This window comes from Erpetoichthys calabaricus, chromosome 15 (assembly GCF_900747795.2).
Source record: "Erpetoichthys calabaricus chromosome 15, fErpCal1.3, whole genome shotgun sequence".
Classification (NCBI taxonomy): domain Eukaryota; kingdom Metazoa; phylum Chordata; class Cladistia; order Polypteriformes; family Polypteridae; genus Erpetoichthys; species Erpetoichthys calabaricus.
The window spans coordinates 24,135,575-24,154,926 of NC_041408.2; the positions used below are offsets into that span (position 1 = coordinate 24,135,575).

The 19,352-nt window shown below is 37.1% G+C and overlaps 1 protein-coding gene across 10 annotated transcripts in view; it reads left to right on the top strand.

Moving 5' to 3' along the window:
• LOC114666049 (girdin-like) overlaps nucleotides 1-19,352 on the top strand; it is a 207,154-nt gene that overhangs the window by 115,119 nt on the left and 72,683 nt on the right. For all 10 annotated transcript variants that reach the window (XM_051919663.1, XM_028820752.2, XM_028820762.2 and 7 more), the window contains exons 9-17: nucleotides 7,620-7,701; nucleotides 8,224-8,382; nucleotides 9,001-9,147; nucleotides 9,337-9,481; nucleotides 9,666-9,850; nucleotides 12,400-12,537; nucleotides 14,001-15,071; nucleotides 16,975-17,102; nucleotides 18,833-18,974. In XM_051919663.1, coding sequence (XP_051775623.1) covers nucleotides 7,620-7,701; nucleotides 8,224-8,382; nucleotides 9,001-9,147; nucleotides 9,337-9,481; nucleotides 9,666-9,850; nucleotides 12,400-12,537; nucleotides 14,001-15,071; nucleotides 16,975-17,102; nucleotides 18,833-18,974 — 2,197 coding nt within the window. The remainder of the gene's footprint in view (nucleotides 1-7,619; nucleotides 7,702-8,223; nucleotides 8,383-9,000; nucleotides 9,148-9,336; nucleotides 9,482-9,665; nucleotides 9,851-12,399; nucleotides 12,538-14,000; nucleotides 15,072-16,974; nucleotides 17,103-18,832; nucleotides 18,975-19,352) is intronic.

Here is a 19,352-nt window from a genome sequence, read left to right on the forward strand (position 1 = left end):
CTGTCCCTGAGACTTATTGTCATTGCGAAGCAGAGCCTTAGTGGAAATTGGAGGCGTTTGAATTGAAATGGGAGATCAGAGGGTATAATGGGAATGCGAGGAATAAAAACTCTCTCCCCTGAGCCAACGCCAGTAAAAATAGTTGCCTCAATGACGTTCTTTTGCAGACACGTGACCTGAAGTCTCGTGCCGTCACAAAGTTTCAGTGGCTGTACGCAAATCCACAATCAGTTTCATATTGTTTTCGTACCTTATCAATTGTGTAATGTGTTTTTTGAACAGGTTTGATTCATCGAAGTGATCACTCCTGCTGCGTTCAGTCACTTCACGTGAGCCGCTGTCTTGTGTGATGTTGCAATGTCCACGGGTTTATTTAATGACCCGGCAGTTAAAAGTTTCTCGCTACAGCAATTTTAACTCTGTTACAAAGTGATCCAAACTGTCGTTTATACCTCGTGTCTTCCCATTAAACTTGTATCTCGTGAATATGGCATTGCAAATGGCAGTGGGTCAGTTCACGTGCTTACGTGGGAGGCGTGATGATGCGATATATTTTGATATATATCAAAATACCCGCGCTTCGCAGCGGCGAAGTACTGCTTTAAAAATTTTATTAAGAAGAAAAGTAAACTTTTTTATACTGAGGAAAATGAACCGGTTGTAATATGACCAAGCTGTGTGCTGAGTTTACTCTTGAGCATGAAATCTAACGTGGTTTGTGCCCTTCAGAATGAAAACAGTTTGCATTTACCTCTTTAATAAAAGGCGAGCTTTTAAGCCTGAGAAATCACCCCGTAAATGCACCCGTTTAATTGCACATGTGTTAATATGTATACTTACACAGTATTAAAAGACACTCAAAAATTAACGTCATTTACCTTCGTTCCCGCGTTTGACTCATGCTGTAAATCTCTTCCTTGTTTTTAGTTCACGTGATTACGTAGGAGGCGTGATGACGCGATACGTGACTCCGCCTCCTCCATTAGAGTATATGGACAAAAAACAGGTTCCAGTTATGACCATTACACGTAGAATTTCGAAATGAAACCTGCCTAATTTTTGTAAGTAAGCTGTAAGGAATGAGCTTGCCAAATTTCAGCCTTCTACCTACACGGGAAGTTGGAGAATTAGTGATGAGTGAGTCAGTCAGTGAGTCAGTCAGTGAGTCAGTCAGTGAGGGCTTTGCCTTTTATTAGTATAGATATATATAGATAGATAGATAGATATACATGGTTTGCATTCCCTATATACAGTAAGTATATGTGTTTGTGTATGTATATGTATGTATATACTGTACATATATGGTTTATATATATATATACACACACACACACACAATATATATATAAAAAAATTGGTGCTAATGGGTTAAATCTTATGAGGTCACATTTCAAACTGATTTCACGCTGCTTGCATTTTAGGGAGTTTGTTTCTCTTTTCTTAATGAAAGTCCATGTTTCCAGTACTGTGTTAGGTACCATTCATTTATCAGAAATTTTTTACCAGAGTGACTTCATTCATCAAGGGGCACATGCACTCCCTAAGAATTTGTTATTTTAGAATTGCAGCTCATACTTTGAGCCCATACAAGAGAGATATGGTACAAAAGAAAGTCATGAGGTAATTTACATCTGTCTGAGTTACAGTGATTCATGCTTAAGGCTGAGGGCCATAGGAAAACATTTAGGCAATAATGTTCTAGGAGCTGCCAGTACCAGGTGCATTAATAATTATTTCACTATTATTATTTTTATTTCACAGGGTTTCATATGTTTTTTGACTTTTGAAGGGCCCTTTATGGTTTGTTTTGATCAGCGCTGATCCACACGGGTAATTCTTATGCATTTGACCTACACCACCTTCTTGTATACCACTGTTTTTCAACCTTTATGGTCCTGCGACCTAATTTTTCCCTTTTTTAAATTCATTGACAACCCACTAGCAGCTATCGCAAACTGCCACCTTAGGAAAACAAGTGTGATTGGAGGTATCCCTTGGTGAAAGATACTCACTTAGAAATGGAGGAACATATCATGCAGCTCTGCCGATCATTTAGCTGACCCACTGAGACCCAGTGGTCAAGAAACAGTTGCTTAGTTGACCTACCATGACACGCTCGCAAACCAATGACAGCAGCCTACACAAAGTGGTTGCGAAACACAACCTTACATGGACCCAGTGAGTGAACACGGAGACTTGAAGATCGGTTTGTGCTAGTCCATATTGGTAGTTAAAGTATTCATATTAGTGAAGCACAACAGTCTCATTGAGACTTATTTGCAATGATCTGTACACTTTGTTACTGATATACTGCCAATTTTGCATACAGTCAAATGGTTGGTCCCCAGTGAAGCCATAATTTGGTGCGTGACTGAATTTAACTTGACTTAAAATGCAGCTTTCACTCCTATACTGCTCTACATTACAGTATTTAACATATAAGTACATACAGCTGAGCAGAGGCCATTAAACAATACAATCATCGTACAGTTTTCAGTGGGTCTTTACTCTTAGCACAGACTTGATCAGATGACATCCACCTTGTGCAGGTTCTGATAGGCTTTATAGACACACTTCCCACTGACCAATATTATACATGGATAAGGTTCTGTTCTACCAATTTAGCACATTCGGTGAGCTGTTTGCAGGATCATCTGACCAGTACTATGTATGGATTAGGCTCCCTTCCACCAATATAGCACATTCTTTGGTTATCAGCCACTGCATCCTGTAACCTTCTGTCAAAATAGAACAATGTACCTGCTCTAATAAACAAACATCTTTAAGGTTCGTTTTTAAAGTCACTGTCACAGTTTTCAGAAAAAAGTCTTCAAGTTCAGTACCCTAACCACTACATCACACTGCTTTCCTATAAAAATATTATGTGAAATGTGAGATACTTTTTTGGGTTTTTCACTGTTTGAATGAATGATTTTGTGTCTTGCCTGTAACCTGGTATACAAATCATCTGGAGTAATGTGTACCCACACGTTTCAGTACTTTCACACTGTGCACGCATTCTTCATAATCTGCATGCCTTTGCACTGACGACTAATACTACACTGGCTAAACGTTCGCTTTTATTTGATTTTTAGAGGACTGAAACATATACTCAGTTTTGCAGATGTCTGTTAATTCTTACTCTAAGTAGTGACCCAGCCACTGTTCATATTTTCCATGTGAACATGATATTTATTTATATGTTTTAAAATTGTAAATGGAACTGGAAAGTAATGAATGAATATTCACAGTATAAAATGTCTATGTCACTGTGGTGCCATAATATGCAACATTTAGATGTGGACACATAAAAGAGGAGACTCATGTAACCATCATCTTATAGAACTCCTATCCAGAGATCTTAGTAGAACTTAGTAGGACACCAAGGATTAATTTTATTTAATATAAGGATGGTTATCTCTCTATTATAAAAAAAAAAATATTGGGAGGGAGACCAGGGAGACTAGATGTGATCTTCTTGTAATACAATTTGACGTCCTGCGAGACAAGGCAGTGAGACAACATTTAAAAGAAGTTCACGGACATCTAATAAAGCAGTTGTTGGAATGCTTTTGGCAGACAGACATCATGTGCTCCCAGCTCTTAAAAAAATGACAAGCGAGAAGCAGAACACGCAGCTTGCCAGCAGCAGCAAGCCAGCAGATGATCCAACTGCTTCTCCTTCGCGTGTGTTCAGACCCCCCTAAATAACACGAGCGGCAGAGATGTAAAGTGGCAAAAGGACAGCTGCTGTACAGGCTTTGAAATGATCGACGCACAGCGCGACTAGCAGAAAACGCAGCTCGCCAGCAGCAACAAGCCAGCAGATGATCCGACTGCAACTCCTTAGTGTGCGTTCAACCCAACCCCCGCCCCTTCACAACGCGAGCGGCAGAGACACGAACTGGCAAAAGGACATCTGCTGTACAGGCTTTTAAATGATCGACGTGCAGCGCAACAAACAGAACACGCAGCTCGCCAGCAGCAGCAGCAGAAAGTTAGCAGCTGATCCAATGGCATCTCCTTAGCGTGTGTTTAGCCACCCCACCTTCACAACATGTGCAGCGTTATACGTCCTGTGAGAAAGATTTAACCACACCCAGGGCCGGAAATAAAGGACAAGTATTGTTTTTACAAAAGTTTTAAAGTAAAAGTGAAAATAATGCATGTGTAAATATTCCCATGAAAATAACTATCTCTTTAAATTGTATATCTGGTAAACCAAACCTGGGGGTGGGTGAGCGAAGCGAGCAGAGGGTGGAGCCCCCTAGTTAAAATTAAAAAAAAAAAAAAAAAGTTCTTCTCCCAGGCTATTTAGAAAATTTCTAACAATCTATTGTCTAATCTTGACTAATTTATTACAGTGTCATGTGAAACCTAAGTCTTTCCCAGCAGTACTGAGCAAAAAGGCAGGGAGCATTTCAGTCTATCATTGGCCTCAATCTTGCACTAATTCTGGCCTTATTTAGAGTCGCCAGTTAGCCCCGTGTACAGGTCTTGTAAGAGGAAGCTAGCAGCCCTTTGGAAAACCTTAGACATTAGAAGAATGTACTTTACAGTCTCCACATGGACAGTAGTCTGGCTCACAAACAAACCCTGGAACTGTGAAGCAGTAGCCCTAAACACTGCTTCACCATTCCAGTGTTTTATTAATTTACACTTAAAATGCCTAGAAATAGCCTGGTTTAATTAAAGCGATTAAATGCAATATTTCTGTAATTGAGTATTCCTCTTCCCTAACATGAATTAATTTTTTTCCAGATTAACCCAGTGTGGTGAGGGTGGCATGCTTGTGTGCAAGATCATACAGTTATATAAATCCCAATCATTGATCTCTGTATGCTAAAATGTAATAAAATAACTTTTGTCTTCAATTACAGCACTTCAGATAAAGTTAATTTGGAGAGTGCAGTTGATTTTCATTTTAAATTGTACTTTGTAGTTACCTGCGGTGGGCTGGCGCCCTGCCCGGGTTTTTGTTCCTACTCTGTGCCCTGTGTTGGCTGGGATTGGCTCATTGGCTCCAGCAGACCCCCGTGACCCTGTGTTAGGATATAGCGGGTGGGAAAATGAGTGACTGACTGACTTTGTAGTTACTAAGATGTGGCATGATGTGACAGTACTTAACAGTCGAAACCCAACACGCTTGCTGACAGCGAGCAATTTGCATATTTCTGTCTCCACCTCGTTTTTTCTCTGAGTTTTCCTTTAAGATATGTGATCATTACACTGGTTACTTTAAAATGCCCCTATAAGAATAAGTGTGAGGGGTGTGTATGTGTGCGTGTGCCCCCATCCTGGCATGATTCATGCAGTACTACTGGAATTGAGCCACCTCAGTTGGATTAAGCAGGTTTGAATTATTGGGTAGATTGATATTTTTTACTAAATTCCTGTTACTTATCTATTATAATGAATACTTTTAGTAAAGCCCCAAAAGACTGACTTTTGACTGTTTAGACTGGAAGAATAGTGATGGATCTGATTCTGTCTTTCACAACCCTGACCTAATATAATATTACTGCACTTACTTTTTGAGTCATCTTATTTTGTACACAAGTTTCTGGTGTGTGAACAGCTGTAAGGGAATAATAAGCGTGAAAAGATTGCTATTATTTATTTGATTGACTAGCCATTAAATGGCAGACTAAGCATTCCCTGCAAGCTCTTCTTTGTGATGCAGTGCACCAGTCATTAATAAAACATGTAATTATTCTGCTGCTTAAGATACCTCATAGACTGAAAGAGGTTTGGCTCGAAAATTCATCTGCTGTAGTCTTGGCTTTCTCAACACAACACATCAAAGTGTGACTTACTAATTTGGGGTCTGCCGTATGAAAAAGGAAAGGCTTTTTGTAATTGCACGTTAATGCATTGTCAATATGTTTTTTATAAATGAGGGCAAATTAAGAGCATGATGTACTTTGTCCTGTCTGTCCAAAACTAAAAGTAAAATATATTCATGCTTTCATGGAACATGTACAGTATAATGAGTGTCTCTTTATATACTGTATTTTGTGTACATAGTAGTTTAAATGAAAAAAATACCACAACAACATCAAGAGCTACAGCTCAGCATCTCAGGAGGAATAATAAACACAGAAATCTATTTCTCAAGGCAGCTCTGGGATTCATTTTGAATCTGATCAACACTTTACTCTCCGGGTCCAAGCCAACTGACATATCCTGTGTATCTTTCACAACTGTACTAGCTAGGTTCTAAAATAAAAAGCAAAATTATAATTGAGTAAACAAATGCCTTTGCATATCAAAAAAAAACTGGTTTTGAGAGATGCATTGCATCTTTTACAGGATTTAACTCTTGCATTGTAGTGAGAAGCCCACTTCTATTACTAGTAGTTTTTACATTGTCTGCTGTTTAACAGATAGGTATGTGCCAGTGTGCTGTGATTGTGCTGATAGCAAGTATAGGATGAGGATTTCAAAATGTTAAAGTCTATCTTTAAATACAGACATAACTTCTTTAGAGAAACATGCCATACATCTTACCATTTGATACAAACATACACATTTTTATTTTTATAACTGATGGTAATTTGAGACTCGTCGTCCACCCTGTTCCCTCTTCTTGAAACGCTGGCAGAGATTGCAGCCGGTGTTTGAGTTGTGTGTAGGAGCAGAGTGAAAAAACTACAGGCTGACAGATCTTTAATTTTTATTCGGGTTACATGTAACAACCCGTTCCTCCATGGCCTCCTGTCAGATGCCTGCCAATTCTCCTTTCATAAGGTTGGAGGCAGTGGAGAGTGACCAGTTATCAATTATGCAGTTTTTTAAAAAAACAAATGATATCAAAGCATACATGGGGAAAAAAAGGTTTTCCTGCAAAAAAGAGATTTAACTCCCTCAACACCAGCTTGTAATGCTACAGCTAACTGATGTAATCAAGAGATTATGTCAGAGCTAAGATATTCTCAATAAGTCATACAAAAAGGTAGTTTTGTTCGATATCCATATTTAAAGAGGTGCAAGTATAATATCTGTATATATTCACATGTATGTGTTTTCTTCATTTGTTAGAACTGCCAGACACCACACAGTATGATTTTTATCTTGATAATTAAGTCATAACACAGTAATAGTTCAAGGTTTGTTTTGTGTTTTTTGCCTTTCATTATTTTGGAATATGAAGCGTTTTTCAATTAGGCAATTCATATAATCTGACTAAAAATCAGAGATAGAAAAATCTCCCACACTTAATATGGAAAAAATAATGTACAGGCAACATCTAGCCTCCAGTTAAGAGCTGCTGGTTAGCCTAACATGTTATTGAGTATTGGTCAGATTATCATGAGAAAAAGTCGCGCAGAAATAAGAAGAAAGTGCAAACTCCACACAGACAGTGCTAGGGCGAGGATTCATGTCTAGTACTCTGAAGCAGTGAGGCAGTCACACTAACGACTGTGGCACCATTTTGCTCTTTCTACCTCTACTTTTTTTGTACTAAATCCAAAAAGACCTAAGTGTTTTTTTTTTGTTTTTTTAATAGTGGCACAGATGATGTGTAAAGTATGAAATTACACACGTACTTGTATATATTATGAAAATAAGTTTCACATATGCGCAAGTTACAGGTTCACCTTTTTTGTTACTTTTAGGGAAGAAAAAAGTGAGCAACTAATGGATTGCAGACAGGAGCTTGAACATATGGAAACAGAACTGAAGAAACTTCAGCAAGAGGTTGTAGATAACATAAAATTGGGTGATTTTATTAAAACTATATTCTAAAATTGTTACACATTCTACATTAACAGTGTTTCAGTGAAGCTGTTTAGTACAGTTAGGTTAAATATATTAACTCATGGTTTAATTATGGAACACCAATGTACATGATGTGATTTTTTTTTTGTTTAATTACACTAGTTGGTAAATGCATTATTCTTAGCAATTCAAAGTTCACCGTACTAATATTTGTTATGTATTTTTTGTGGCGATTATATAGATAGCAGCAAATTTCCTATTAATTATAAAAAATGTTATTGAATGATAGCAAAAACTTCTAAATAAACTCTAAGTAATTAACAACCCATTTCATAAAGATCCCGTAAGTCATCTGTGTCTATATACGTATGTCACTGTCAGAACCTGTAAAGTAAGGTCTTGATGAATTACTGAAAATTGCAGTTAATATATCTTTTTTATTGTATTTTCAGGAATCCTGTCTTGATAAATAACCTTACCTTAACCTTGTTTGTTTTGTAGAGTATGCAGCTTCTGGCAGATGCTCGTTCAGCCAGGGCGTATCGTGATGAGCTGGATGCTCTTAGAGAAAAGGCAGTTAAAGTTGACAAGTTGGAGAGCGAATTAGGACGATACAAAGAAAGGCTTCATGATATTGAATTTTACAGAATCAGAGTGGAGGTATGTTTGGAGTAAAAAGAGCAAAAGAAATACACGAGTTAAAATGCATTTGTAATTATCTTTCGTCACCAGTGCAGTTCTGCTCTAGATTGAGTACAAAATTGCTGGTTTATGTGTTTCAGTGTAAGGTAGTCTTTAAGAAAAGAATTGCAGGTTTTTTTTTCCCCACGTGTTGGACACAAAAGAGAAAAACAGTCACATAATACAAGTAATGAGAAGTTTTTTCATTGTCATTCAGCCTTGAATATACATTTGCTGAATAATTTAAACATATAAAACTTTCAATACTAAATTCATTTTAAATATTATATATTGTCTTTATTCATTTAATTATTTGAAGTGTTTAATGGCAATGGTTTTGGTGTTAATGTGCATTGAAATAAGGTGTACTTACATTTTTGGAACCTGCTTAAGCTGTTCATCGACTCCGACAGCCAGAGCTTAAAGCAGGCAGCATCATGGATAGTCAACTCTGGATATGATGATAGTCATCACAGAAAATTGGAATATATGACATGTCTGTTGTCCTATTCTTTTCCAAAGTAAATTGTGAAACTGTTTATCAGGTTGTATTAAACATTAAATTATTGTATTTATTTATTTTTATACAATTTGTAGGAACTAAAAGAAGACAATCAAATTCTTTTGGAAACAAAGACAATGTTAGAAGATCAACTTGAAGGTTCCAGGGCACGCTCTGACAAATTACATGAGCTAGAAAAAGAAAATCTACAATTAAAGGCAAAGATTAATGACATGGAATTGGTAAGCCTCACTGAATCTTTTCATTATAGAATAAACCAAATAAAACATTGCTGTTGACAAGCTATGGTCAAAAATATTTTATAACTTTTGTAGGGGTATCAGCCTTGAATAGTTTTTTTTTAGAGCTCTATTGACAGCTTTAGTTTTCCTTATGCAACAATTAAAATAGTAAACATGGGTTATTTATAGGATCGGGACATTGACAGAAAGAGAATTGAGGAGTTGTTGGAGGAAAACTTAACTTTAGAAATGGCTCAGAAGCAAAGCATGGATGAGTCATTGCATCTTGGCTGGGAGCTGGAGCAACTATCTAAGACAGCGGAACACTCCGAAGGTAATGCCATTTATGTGTCCCTCTTTTCTGTCCATATTTTCTTTGGCAATTTTAATTATCATTGGCCATTTAATATGAGGTACTTTTATTTGTTTAAAGCATAAATTAAAAACATTTTACAGTTATACATACTGTATTTCTGATTCTGATCAGCTGACAGAAAAATGTCAAATATTTTTTGCAGTTCCTCAAAAATCACTAGGGCATGAAGTTAATGAACTTACTTCTAGTCGACTATTGAAGCTGGAAATGGAAAACCAGGCTCTCTTGAAAACGGTGGAAGAACTTAGGACTATAACTGATCCATCTGAAGAAAGTAACTCAAGAATTTTAGAAATTGAGAAAGAAAACCAGAGATTAAATAAAAAGGTAACATCATTTTTTAAATGTTCTAGTCTAATGTAATTTATTTTTGTATACTAATTTTGAGTATTTTCTATTGCAATTTTGAAAAGTGTTTTCAGAAAAGTGATCTTTGTATATATTTTGTCCCACTGTCCGTCTGTAACATAGCTTATTAATGACATGAGCTGAAATAATGACATTATCATGAAAACTATTTGCTTGATTCAGTATCAGCCACTGGAGATAAACACTGTGATGCAGTGTGGGAGAACAGCAGGCTGCAGTCTTCCACTCAGCCACCCAGAATTCAAACTCCTCTCCTCACTACTGAATGCGCCCCTGACTAAACTAAATTGGTATTGTCTCATTTCACTGAGTTTACAGCATCTAAAAACCACTACTTCTTTAAGTACCGATTAATGATATCACATTCAGGCTTATGACTTTATACGTTTCAGTAATCAGCATTATCATTATATGATGTTAGGTTTATATAAATGTTCATTAAGTATCAAATATTCACAAAATGCTTCATTTGAAAAAGAATACCACATTGGCGTTTGGCCTCAGTGTATGTGGACATATTAAAACCCAGAATAGATCAACTTGCATCACTTGCCTTCATCTCCAAAACCATAGATAAAGTATCCTGTGTGCTTCTCGTATAAATGGAAGGTTAAGAATTATGTTGATTTTTCTAAACTGGAATTACTGGCAATTTAATTCAAGGATCTTTCCATTTTCTTTTTTGAAGCTTAGATTTGCTGCTTCAGGAGGACCATCAGGGTTAAACTCTCTCAAAAAATAAAATTAATAATGATAATAATAATTGTTATCATTAGCAGTAGTTGTATTAGTGTAAAGCATCAGACTAATATGCATTTGCATTTTAGACATACAAGAATATATTACATGGTGTATAATAAGGAAGGAAGGTAGTACAATCAATCAGAATTATGAAATCAAACCAAACTCAGTTTTCTGTTGTAGAAAATGTGTAAACAATAACATAATTTAATGTCATGCTTTAAAACAAATCATTGGGAAAACATATCACAGCTCACAAAATTCCAAGCAGCGCTCCATTTCTATTCAGTGTGGTAAATAAACAAGCCTTGACACAACAAAAAAGTTTTGGGGCAGCCACCCATGTAATTGGAAGTGGTTGCAAATGCAAGAAGTTGAGAAAAATGGTCTTTACAGACATGAGTCCAAAACAGAACTGAACACGTTAGGAAACATGGCAGATATATGGTTGAGAAACAGGAAGAGGAGGGATCTTGGACTGGAACTGGAAATGAGGTCATCAGGCTGCAACTTCATGGGTTGTGGAAATAATGTCATTAGGAGGTGGGCTCTTCTGCTGGTCTGGAAGTGACATCATGGAAGTCAGGTTGAATTTCCCACATTTGGTCTGCGGGGAGATAAGAGAAAGAATTGGTGCACTCTGCCACCCCCTGGTCTGACCAGGAATTACCTTCTTTTGAGCGCTTTAGCTGCCTCCCATATGCACGTGTGTGTGACATCAGTTATAGTGAAGAATGTTTTCTTTGATTTTTTTCCTCCTTCTGTAATTCTTTTACATAGATAGTCAAATCTCAAAGAGAGAACAGGTTTCACAGGCTTCCCAAAAAAAAAAAAAAATCGGCAGTTCTTGGACGTCTTGGAGGCCAGGCTGGTAGCCCACATCTACCAGCCCATCAGTTTGTAAATCAATTGCTCAGGCTACTGCAAGCCAGTGTGTACATACATTTAGGCAGTTGCATAACACATTTAGGATTGTAGTCTTAATTATGTGAACTTCAAAACTGGAAATAATGTTTTATTTTCCTTAAATATTACTTTCTTGCGAATTCCAGAGGGATTAACAATCAATCAAAAAATATTTCAGTAAAATTTGGTAGTTTTCTAATATAAATATCATTCTTAAATTCACTTTTATATCAAGAACCAAAATAATTCCTTTTTTTGTTGACAGTAGACAGTCATACATAATGAACATGTATCTTTAGTTCCATTTTCTGGTTGTAAATTTTAAAACTGGAATTAATGTTAATGAGACAAATACATGGAGTACAGCCCTCAACACCGATAATCACTTGTATTATTCATTACTCACAATTAACATCATTATCTATACATGACAGTAAGTTTGAAGTTCTATAAATGGTTTTATTAAGAGAGTGAAACATTTAGAAAGTATGTCAAATAAATTAGAATTGTTTAATTCATCCTTTGTCTTTGGATTAAATAGTCTTAAAGCTCTTCATTTTCTGATAACATGTGTAAATATACTGTATTGTACACAAAATTCAGTTGCTTCATCATTGTGGTGCATAATTAGCAGTAAACAGCTGGAGCTGTAAATCAGATGCTTTCAGCATCAAGACTACTCTGCAGGAGCTCAATGGAATGGTTGAGACGCTCAATATATTTATTATTCTTAGTTCAATCAGCAATTTTGGGCCAACATTTTCCTAATTGTATCTGTCTGTGTATATTTACATTTAATTATAGATGTAAGCTCAGTCTAGTTTCCTTCAACCCTTCAAGCTGTTTTAACTGTTTTGTAGTTGGAAAGACTGGAAAATGAAATGAGCATCGACAAGCAAAGTTTACAAAATGCAGAAAATCTAAGCAGTGATCTGATGAAAGAAAAGGCTCAGCTTGAAAAGACTATTGAGACTCTTCGAGAAAACTCGGAAAGACAGGTATAGTTTCATGCACTCCAATCATTAAATGTATCATACTTAGTTACAAAAAGGCGCATTTTTCTAATTTACAAAAAAAGTTATTTTCAAGTGAGTCAAGTTATGAATGAAAATAGAACTATCTGGTGTTTCAGCTTTAATTCTTAGGTTTCAGATCCAGTCAGCAGTATTAACAAAAGAAGGCAGTTAAGCAAAAATGACTGAATGATGGTTTTTATGATGTTATTAAAATAGGAGATATTAATGTTATTATGAACCAAGTGAAGCATTAGTATTTTTTTTTGTTTTGTTCGAACAATTTTTTTTTTCGTTTAGTTCAAAAAACCACAATGGCTTTAGACAAATGGCATACAGGGTAGGATTCAAAAGTAATGAGCCTTTGTTCAAAAAGACAAATTTATTGAGCAAATCGGTACAACTAATTAATAGTCTTCAAAATAGGCACCTCCTGCATCAATACACTTTTGTAGGCGGCTTTTCCATGACTCGAAGGCGTCCACGTAGGCCTGTTCCGGGATGGCTGCAAGGGCTGCCTTGACATTTGCTTGGATGTCCTCAATCGAGTCGAAGCGTTTTCCTTTCAGCGCTGATTTTAAGTGCGGAAACGAGAAGAAGTCAGAAGGCGACACGTCCGGACTGTAGGGAGGCTGGGGGACCACCGGAATGTTCACCCGGGCCAGGTAGGTGCTCACGATGAAGGCGGTGTGGCTGGGTGCGGTATCGTGGTGAAGCTTCCAGCTGTCCTTGATGTCCCTTCGCTTTCGCGCGACGCTTCTTTTCAGCCTTTTCAGGACTTCCAAGTAGTAAGCAGCATTCATGGTCTGTCCTTGCGGGACAAACTCATAGTGGATGATCCCCTTCACTCCGAAGAAGGCAATGAGCATGGTCTTTGTCTTCAACGCGTACCGTTGCTCTAACGAACTTTCCGTTCCGCCGTGTAACGCACTACCGCACAGGGGTTCCCGTCAAGGCCGATCCTACCGCTCCGTTGTGTTGTGAAGCCAACACCCACCGTCGCTGGCAAGTGGGGCGCGTGGCGAGGTACGTTCGTGTCAGAACAAAATGAGGCTCATTACATTGAATCCTACCCTGTATGTAATCATGCTGAAATGTTTATATGAGAGTATGTGTTTAAACAGTTCAGGACTGATTTTTTAAGCATAGATTCCAATGATCTTTATAATTAAGTACAATATAATATATTGCATTTAAAGGAAAATTTGTGTTTATGCAGTATATGTAAAGTTATTATTTTAAATAAACAAAAAAAATTGTATGCTCCACTAACTCCAGACTTTAACCTGAGATATCCCAGTGGAAACATTTAGCTGTTTATTTATCTATTATGTTTTACAGCAGATAGCTGCTTTGTGTTAAATACTTTAATCATTCTCTATATACTAAATAACTTATTCATCATATTGCTGCTTTGCAGTTACTAAAAAGTATTTATTTGTTACAAGGTGAAAGTACTGGAGCAAGAAAATGAGCATTTAAATCAAACAATATGCTCTTTACGGCAGCGTTCACAAATAAGTGCTGAAGCAAGAGTAAAGGACATTGAAAAAGAAAATAAAATCCTCCATGAGTCAATTAAGGAGACAAGCAGCAAGCTGAATAAAATGGAATTTGAAAGAAAGCAGCTCCGAAAGGAGCTTGAGCACTATAAAGAAAAAGGTGAAAAGACAGAAGAATTAGAAAAAGAAGTGCACCGTCTAGAACGAGAAAATGAGCAGCTTCAAAAAAGGATTACAACTCTGACAATCACTTGTGAAAAAGTGGAAGCACTGGAGAAGGAAAATGCTGACTTAGATGTGGAAAACAGAAAGTTAAGGAAAAAGCTTGATAGCTTAAAGAACCTTAGCTTTCAGTTAGAGACACTAGAAAAAGAAAATGCTCAGCTTGATGATGAAAATATTAAGCTAAGGAGAACAGTGGAGTCTTTAAAATCATCGTCCATCAAGGTTGCACAGCTGGAACTTGAAAACAAAGAGTTGGAGAACGAAAAGGAACAGCTGAAGAAGAGCCTGGAGTTAATGAAAGCAACGTCTAAAAAAACTGAGCGCTTAGAGGTCAGCTTTCAGGGGCTTGATACCGAAAACCAAAGGCTCCAAAAAGCACTGGAGAACAGCAACAAAAAGATCCAGCAACTTGAAAGTGAACTTCAGGATATGGAAACTGAAAACCAGAGCCTACAGAAAAACCTTGAGGAGTTAAAGATATCGAGCAAGCGCTTGGAGCAGTTAGAAAAAGAGAATAGGTTACTGGATCAAGAAACTTCACAGCTGGAAAAAGACAAGAAACAACTGGAAAAAGAGAACAAGAGGCTACGGCAACAGGCTGAGATCAAAGACTCCACTCTCGATGATAACAACATAAAAATTGTCAACTTGGAGAAGGAAAATAAATCCCTGATGCGTGAAGTGAATGTGTTCAAGGAGACCTGTGTAAGGATAAAAGACCTGGAAAAGGAGAATAAAGAGCTTGTTAAGCAATCAACAATCGATAAAAAGACTTTAGTCACTCTAAGAGAGGTAATGATTTGATTATTCTAGTAAACAATGTATAGCTGGTGACAAAAATGTTTACCACTTTTCATACTATAACCATAGAAAATTAAGCTGAATTGTGACACATAATTAACTTTTGACATAATTAACTCTTCTTACTTTTGTATAGTTTTTGACACTCCCAAATCAAACTACAGATCATCTCTTTTTTTTGCCTGGCTTTGCATGCACATCATACAGTAGATATTTTGGCGAAGGAATAACATGCACAGTCACAAAACTGCAAGACATGGTTTTAGGATAAGTTGCCTTGAGTTGTACCACATTCCTAGCTCTTCTTGTTAGTTTTGCTGCCAGTCATTTTTTCTTAGAGTATTCTCAGTAGCAAATACAGAGAGGTGCTGGGTATATTGGGAAGAGGATGCTAAGAATACAGCTGCCAGGTAAGAGAAAAAGAGGAAGGCCTAAGAGAAGGTTTATGGATGTGGTGAGAGAAGACACGCAGGTGATGGGTGTGACAGAGCAAGATGTAGAGGACAGAAAGATATGGAACAAGATGATCCGCTGTGGCAACCCCTAATGGGAGCAGCCAAAAGAAGAAGATGATTCTCAGTAGCAAATAAGACAACCTGTTCATTTTGAATTACAGTGATCCCTCGCTATATCGCGCTTCGCCTTTCATGGCTTCACTCTATCGCGGATTCTATATGTAAGCATATTTAAATATATATCGTGGATTTTTTGCTGGTTCGTGGATTTCTGCGGACAATGGGTCTTTTAATTTCTGGTACATGCTTCCTCAGTTGGTTTGCCCAGTTGATTTCATACAAGGGACACTATTGGCAGATGGTTGAGAAGCTACCCAGCTTACTTTTCTCTCTCTCTCTCTCTCTTGCGCTGACTTTTTCTGATCCTGACGTAGGGGGATTGAGCAGGGGGGCTGTTCGCACACCTAGACGATACGGACGCTCGTCTAAAAATGCTGAAAGATTATCTTCATGTTGGCTACCTTCTGTGCAGCTGCTTCGTGAAGTGACATGCTGCACGGTGCTTCGCATACTTAAAAGCACAAAGGGCACGTATTGATTTTTTTATCTGTCTCTCTCTGCTCCTGACGGAGGGGGTGTGAGCTGCCGCCTTCAACAGCTTTGTGCCGCGGTGCTTCGCATACTTAAAAGCCAAACAGCCCTATTGATTTGTTTGCTCCTTTGAAGAGGAAGATAGGTTTGCATTCTTTTAATTGTGAGACTGAACTGTCATCTCTGTCTTGTCATGGAGCACAGTTTAAACTTTTGAAAAAGAGACAAATGTTTGTTTGCAGTGTTTGAATAACATTCCTGTCTCTCTACAACCTCCTGTGTTTCTGCGCAAATCTGTGACCCAAGCATGACAATATAAAAATAACCATATAAACATATGGTTTCTACTTCGCGGATTTTCTTATTTCGCGGGTGGCTCTGGAACGCAACCCCCGCGATGGAGGAGGGATTACTGTACAACTTTGCTGTATGTTCTACATAATTTACATTAAATTATCTTCTCTAGTTCTATCATATCTGCCTTTTTTCCTGACCTGTGGAGATATGGCTTCAGCATTTTTGGTGGCGTGCAGGCATCAGGTAATGGGAAGTCAGTCTAGTACTGAGCATGTGCAAAACTAGCCACACATTCACACAGGCGTCAGTTCAGATCAGCCAATTTGTATGACAGCATGTGCTGTACATTCATTTTTTATTCCTGGTCTGCTTGTTTGAAAATTTTTGAAACATTGTCTTTTCCTTAGGTTTCATGCATACATTACTGACTGAGTTATAGTGTGTTTAGTTTTTAACTAATGATTTTGTTAAAAAAAACAACTGTTAATGTTAAGGTTGAATGATAATCTACCCAGTTATCTCTGATGGAAACTGCCATACTGAAATTTTAGGAACTTGTAAATGAGAAGTTGAAGACTCAGCAGATAAACAACGATCTTGAAAAGCTGACACATGAACTTGAAAAAATTGGACTTAACAAGGAAAGACTCTTGCATGATGAACAGTCTACAGATGACAGGTATGAGATCTGAGTTAGTACTTTGAGCAAAGGTAGCTTGATTCTTTTGATATTGGGCACACTTAAAAGGTTTTAAAAGACATATTTATAATTGCAGGAATTACCCTCAAGTTTAATGGATTCTTGTTTATTTTGCTTAAAGTCAAATTTTACACTTTATGGTAGTATGTTTGTTTCATGGGTGTAAAAATGGTTTGAGAACATATTTTTATATAGCATGTTATGCTTTAGTAACAGGAAAAAAAGTACCCAAGTGTGGCAACAATGGTGAAATTGGTTTCAGCATGTCAGCTGTAACAGTTATAACAATTAAAGTGGTACACTTGTAAACCTTTACCTATTATTAGTTGATCCTTCACTTAAAAGTGGAACTTGCAAAACTTTGTACAGTGTAATAAAAATGTCTCGCAACATTCATTAAAGAATTCATTGTACAGTGGTACAGCAATTAGTGCATCATGTCACAGCTCCAGGGATTGATCACCAGTGTTAATAACAGATTGGAGCATTGAAGACATTCGTTTTTAGTCCCAAAAAACTCCCTAGAATTGCCTGCTGGTAAGAGCAAATATGGCCACCCGCTCCAATGGTGCTGACTAAACCAGGAGATGCTCATACGCTCAAGAATCAATAGTAAGGGTCGATACTAGAAATCGGAGAAACTATTGCCTACACCGAACAGCTTAACTATAAACCAAATCGTGAGGAGAAAAGCTAAGAGTTACTGATCAAAAGATGTAGTGAGAAGTCAAGCAAAATGAACCCTTTTATTGGCTAACTAAAAAGATTACAATATGCAGGCTTTCGAAGCAACTCAGGCCCCTTCTTCAGGCGAGATGTAATTAGAAGGGGCCGGAGTTGCCTCGAAAGCCTGCATGTTGTAATCTTTTTAGTTAGCCAATGAAAGGTGTCATTGTGCTTGACTTCTCACTAAATTCATAATGGCTAACACGGTACAACACCCTAGTACTACATGATCAAAAGATGCTACTGGCTAAGAGTTTTAGATTGTTGCTGTAAAGAATCCTTCATTTCAGACACTATGCTGAATGTGGCGAAGTATCAGTGATGTGGCATATTGTGCTGCACTTCTTGACAACAGGACTATTACAAGTTAAACATTATAAATTACAAATTCAAAAAATAACAAGAATACAATTCAGTTTTTTGCAGTTAAATATTAAAGCAAGACTCCTAAAATACTAATGATTCTTTGAAGTTTTGAGACTTCAAAAACCCAAAACAGCGCAAATGAAAAAAAATTATTTGCAACCAAAAAAAATTGGCAAACTGGTTCACTTCATAGCAGCCAGCCCAGTCGAAATTTGGGTGACGTTGGCACGTTCTCTTCAAATGTTTGTATATTCTTTTAATAGCTCTTTCCTAAGTGACCCTAAATGAGTGAATATAGAAGTGTGCATGACCATAAGCTGTTCAAAGAGGCTGCCAACAATCCTGTAATGGAAATCATGCGTTCGCTAAGTGGATGAATAAAAAGTTTTAATTTTTAGTTTTTGAATACAATTTATTTATAATCACACCAACAAACTGAATGAACTTAATTAATATTGTGTTAATTGGCAATTTCAAGTGTGGACGACCTGTGTAGTGCTAGTTCTTATTCTTTTATACCATACTACAAGAACAGGCTTTGTAGTGTTATGTATGCATATTTTTTATTAATATATCTGAATGACGGCACTGATTTCCTCTGTTGATATTTCTAACAGTAGGTTCAAGCTTTTAGAATCAAAACTTGAATCAACTTTAAAGAAATCCCTTGAAATAAAAGAAGAGAAGATTGCAGCCCTTGAAGCACGCCTCCAGGAATCTTCAAACTTGAACCAGCAGCTTCGACAAGAACTTAAGACTGTATGTTTTGGATACTTACTTTAAACTTATTTTAAATCATCATAAGTATATATTTATTGCCTAATGCAGTACTATTTCAATTTGCTTTGAGCAGAGTCGGTTTCCTGTTTTGTTTCAATGAAACAATAGCTATAAGAACCTCACTTCCTTTTTCATATTTTGTAGTTAAAAATGTACAGGTTCTTAAGAATGATGGCAAGAGGTATGGAGAGGCCCAGAACAGGAGCAGAATTCCCTTAGAACTGAGTCTCCCATATTTCTATAAGTTCAAGGAAAACATTTGTGATTTGAGCTGAAAAGTCACTCACTGTCCCTTACTGTGACAAATGTGCATGCTGAAGAGTACGAGTGAAGCTCACAAGTGATGCCTGTATTATA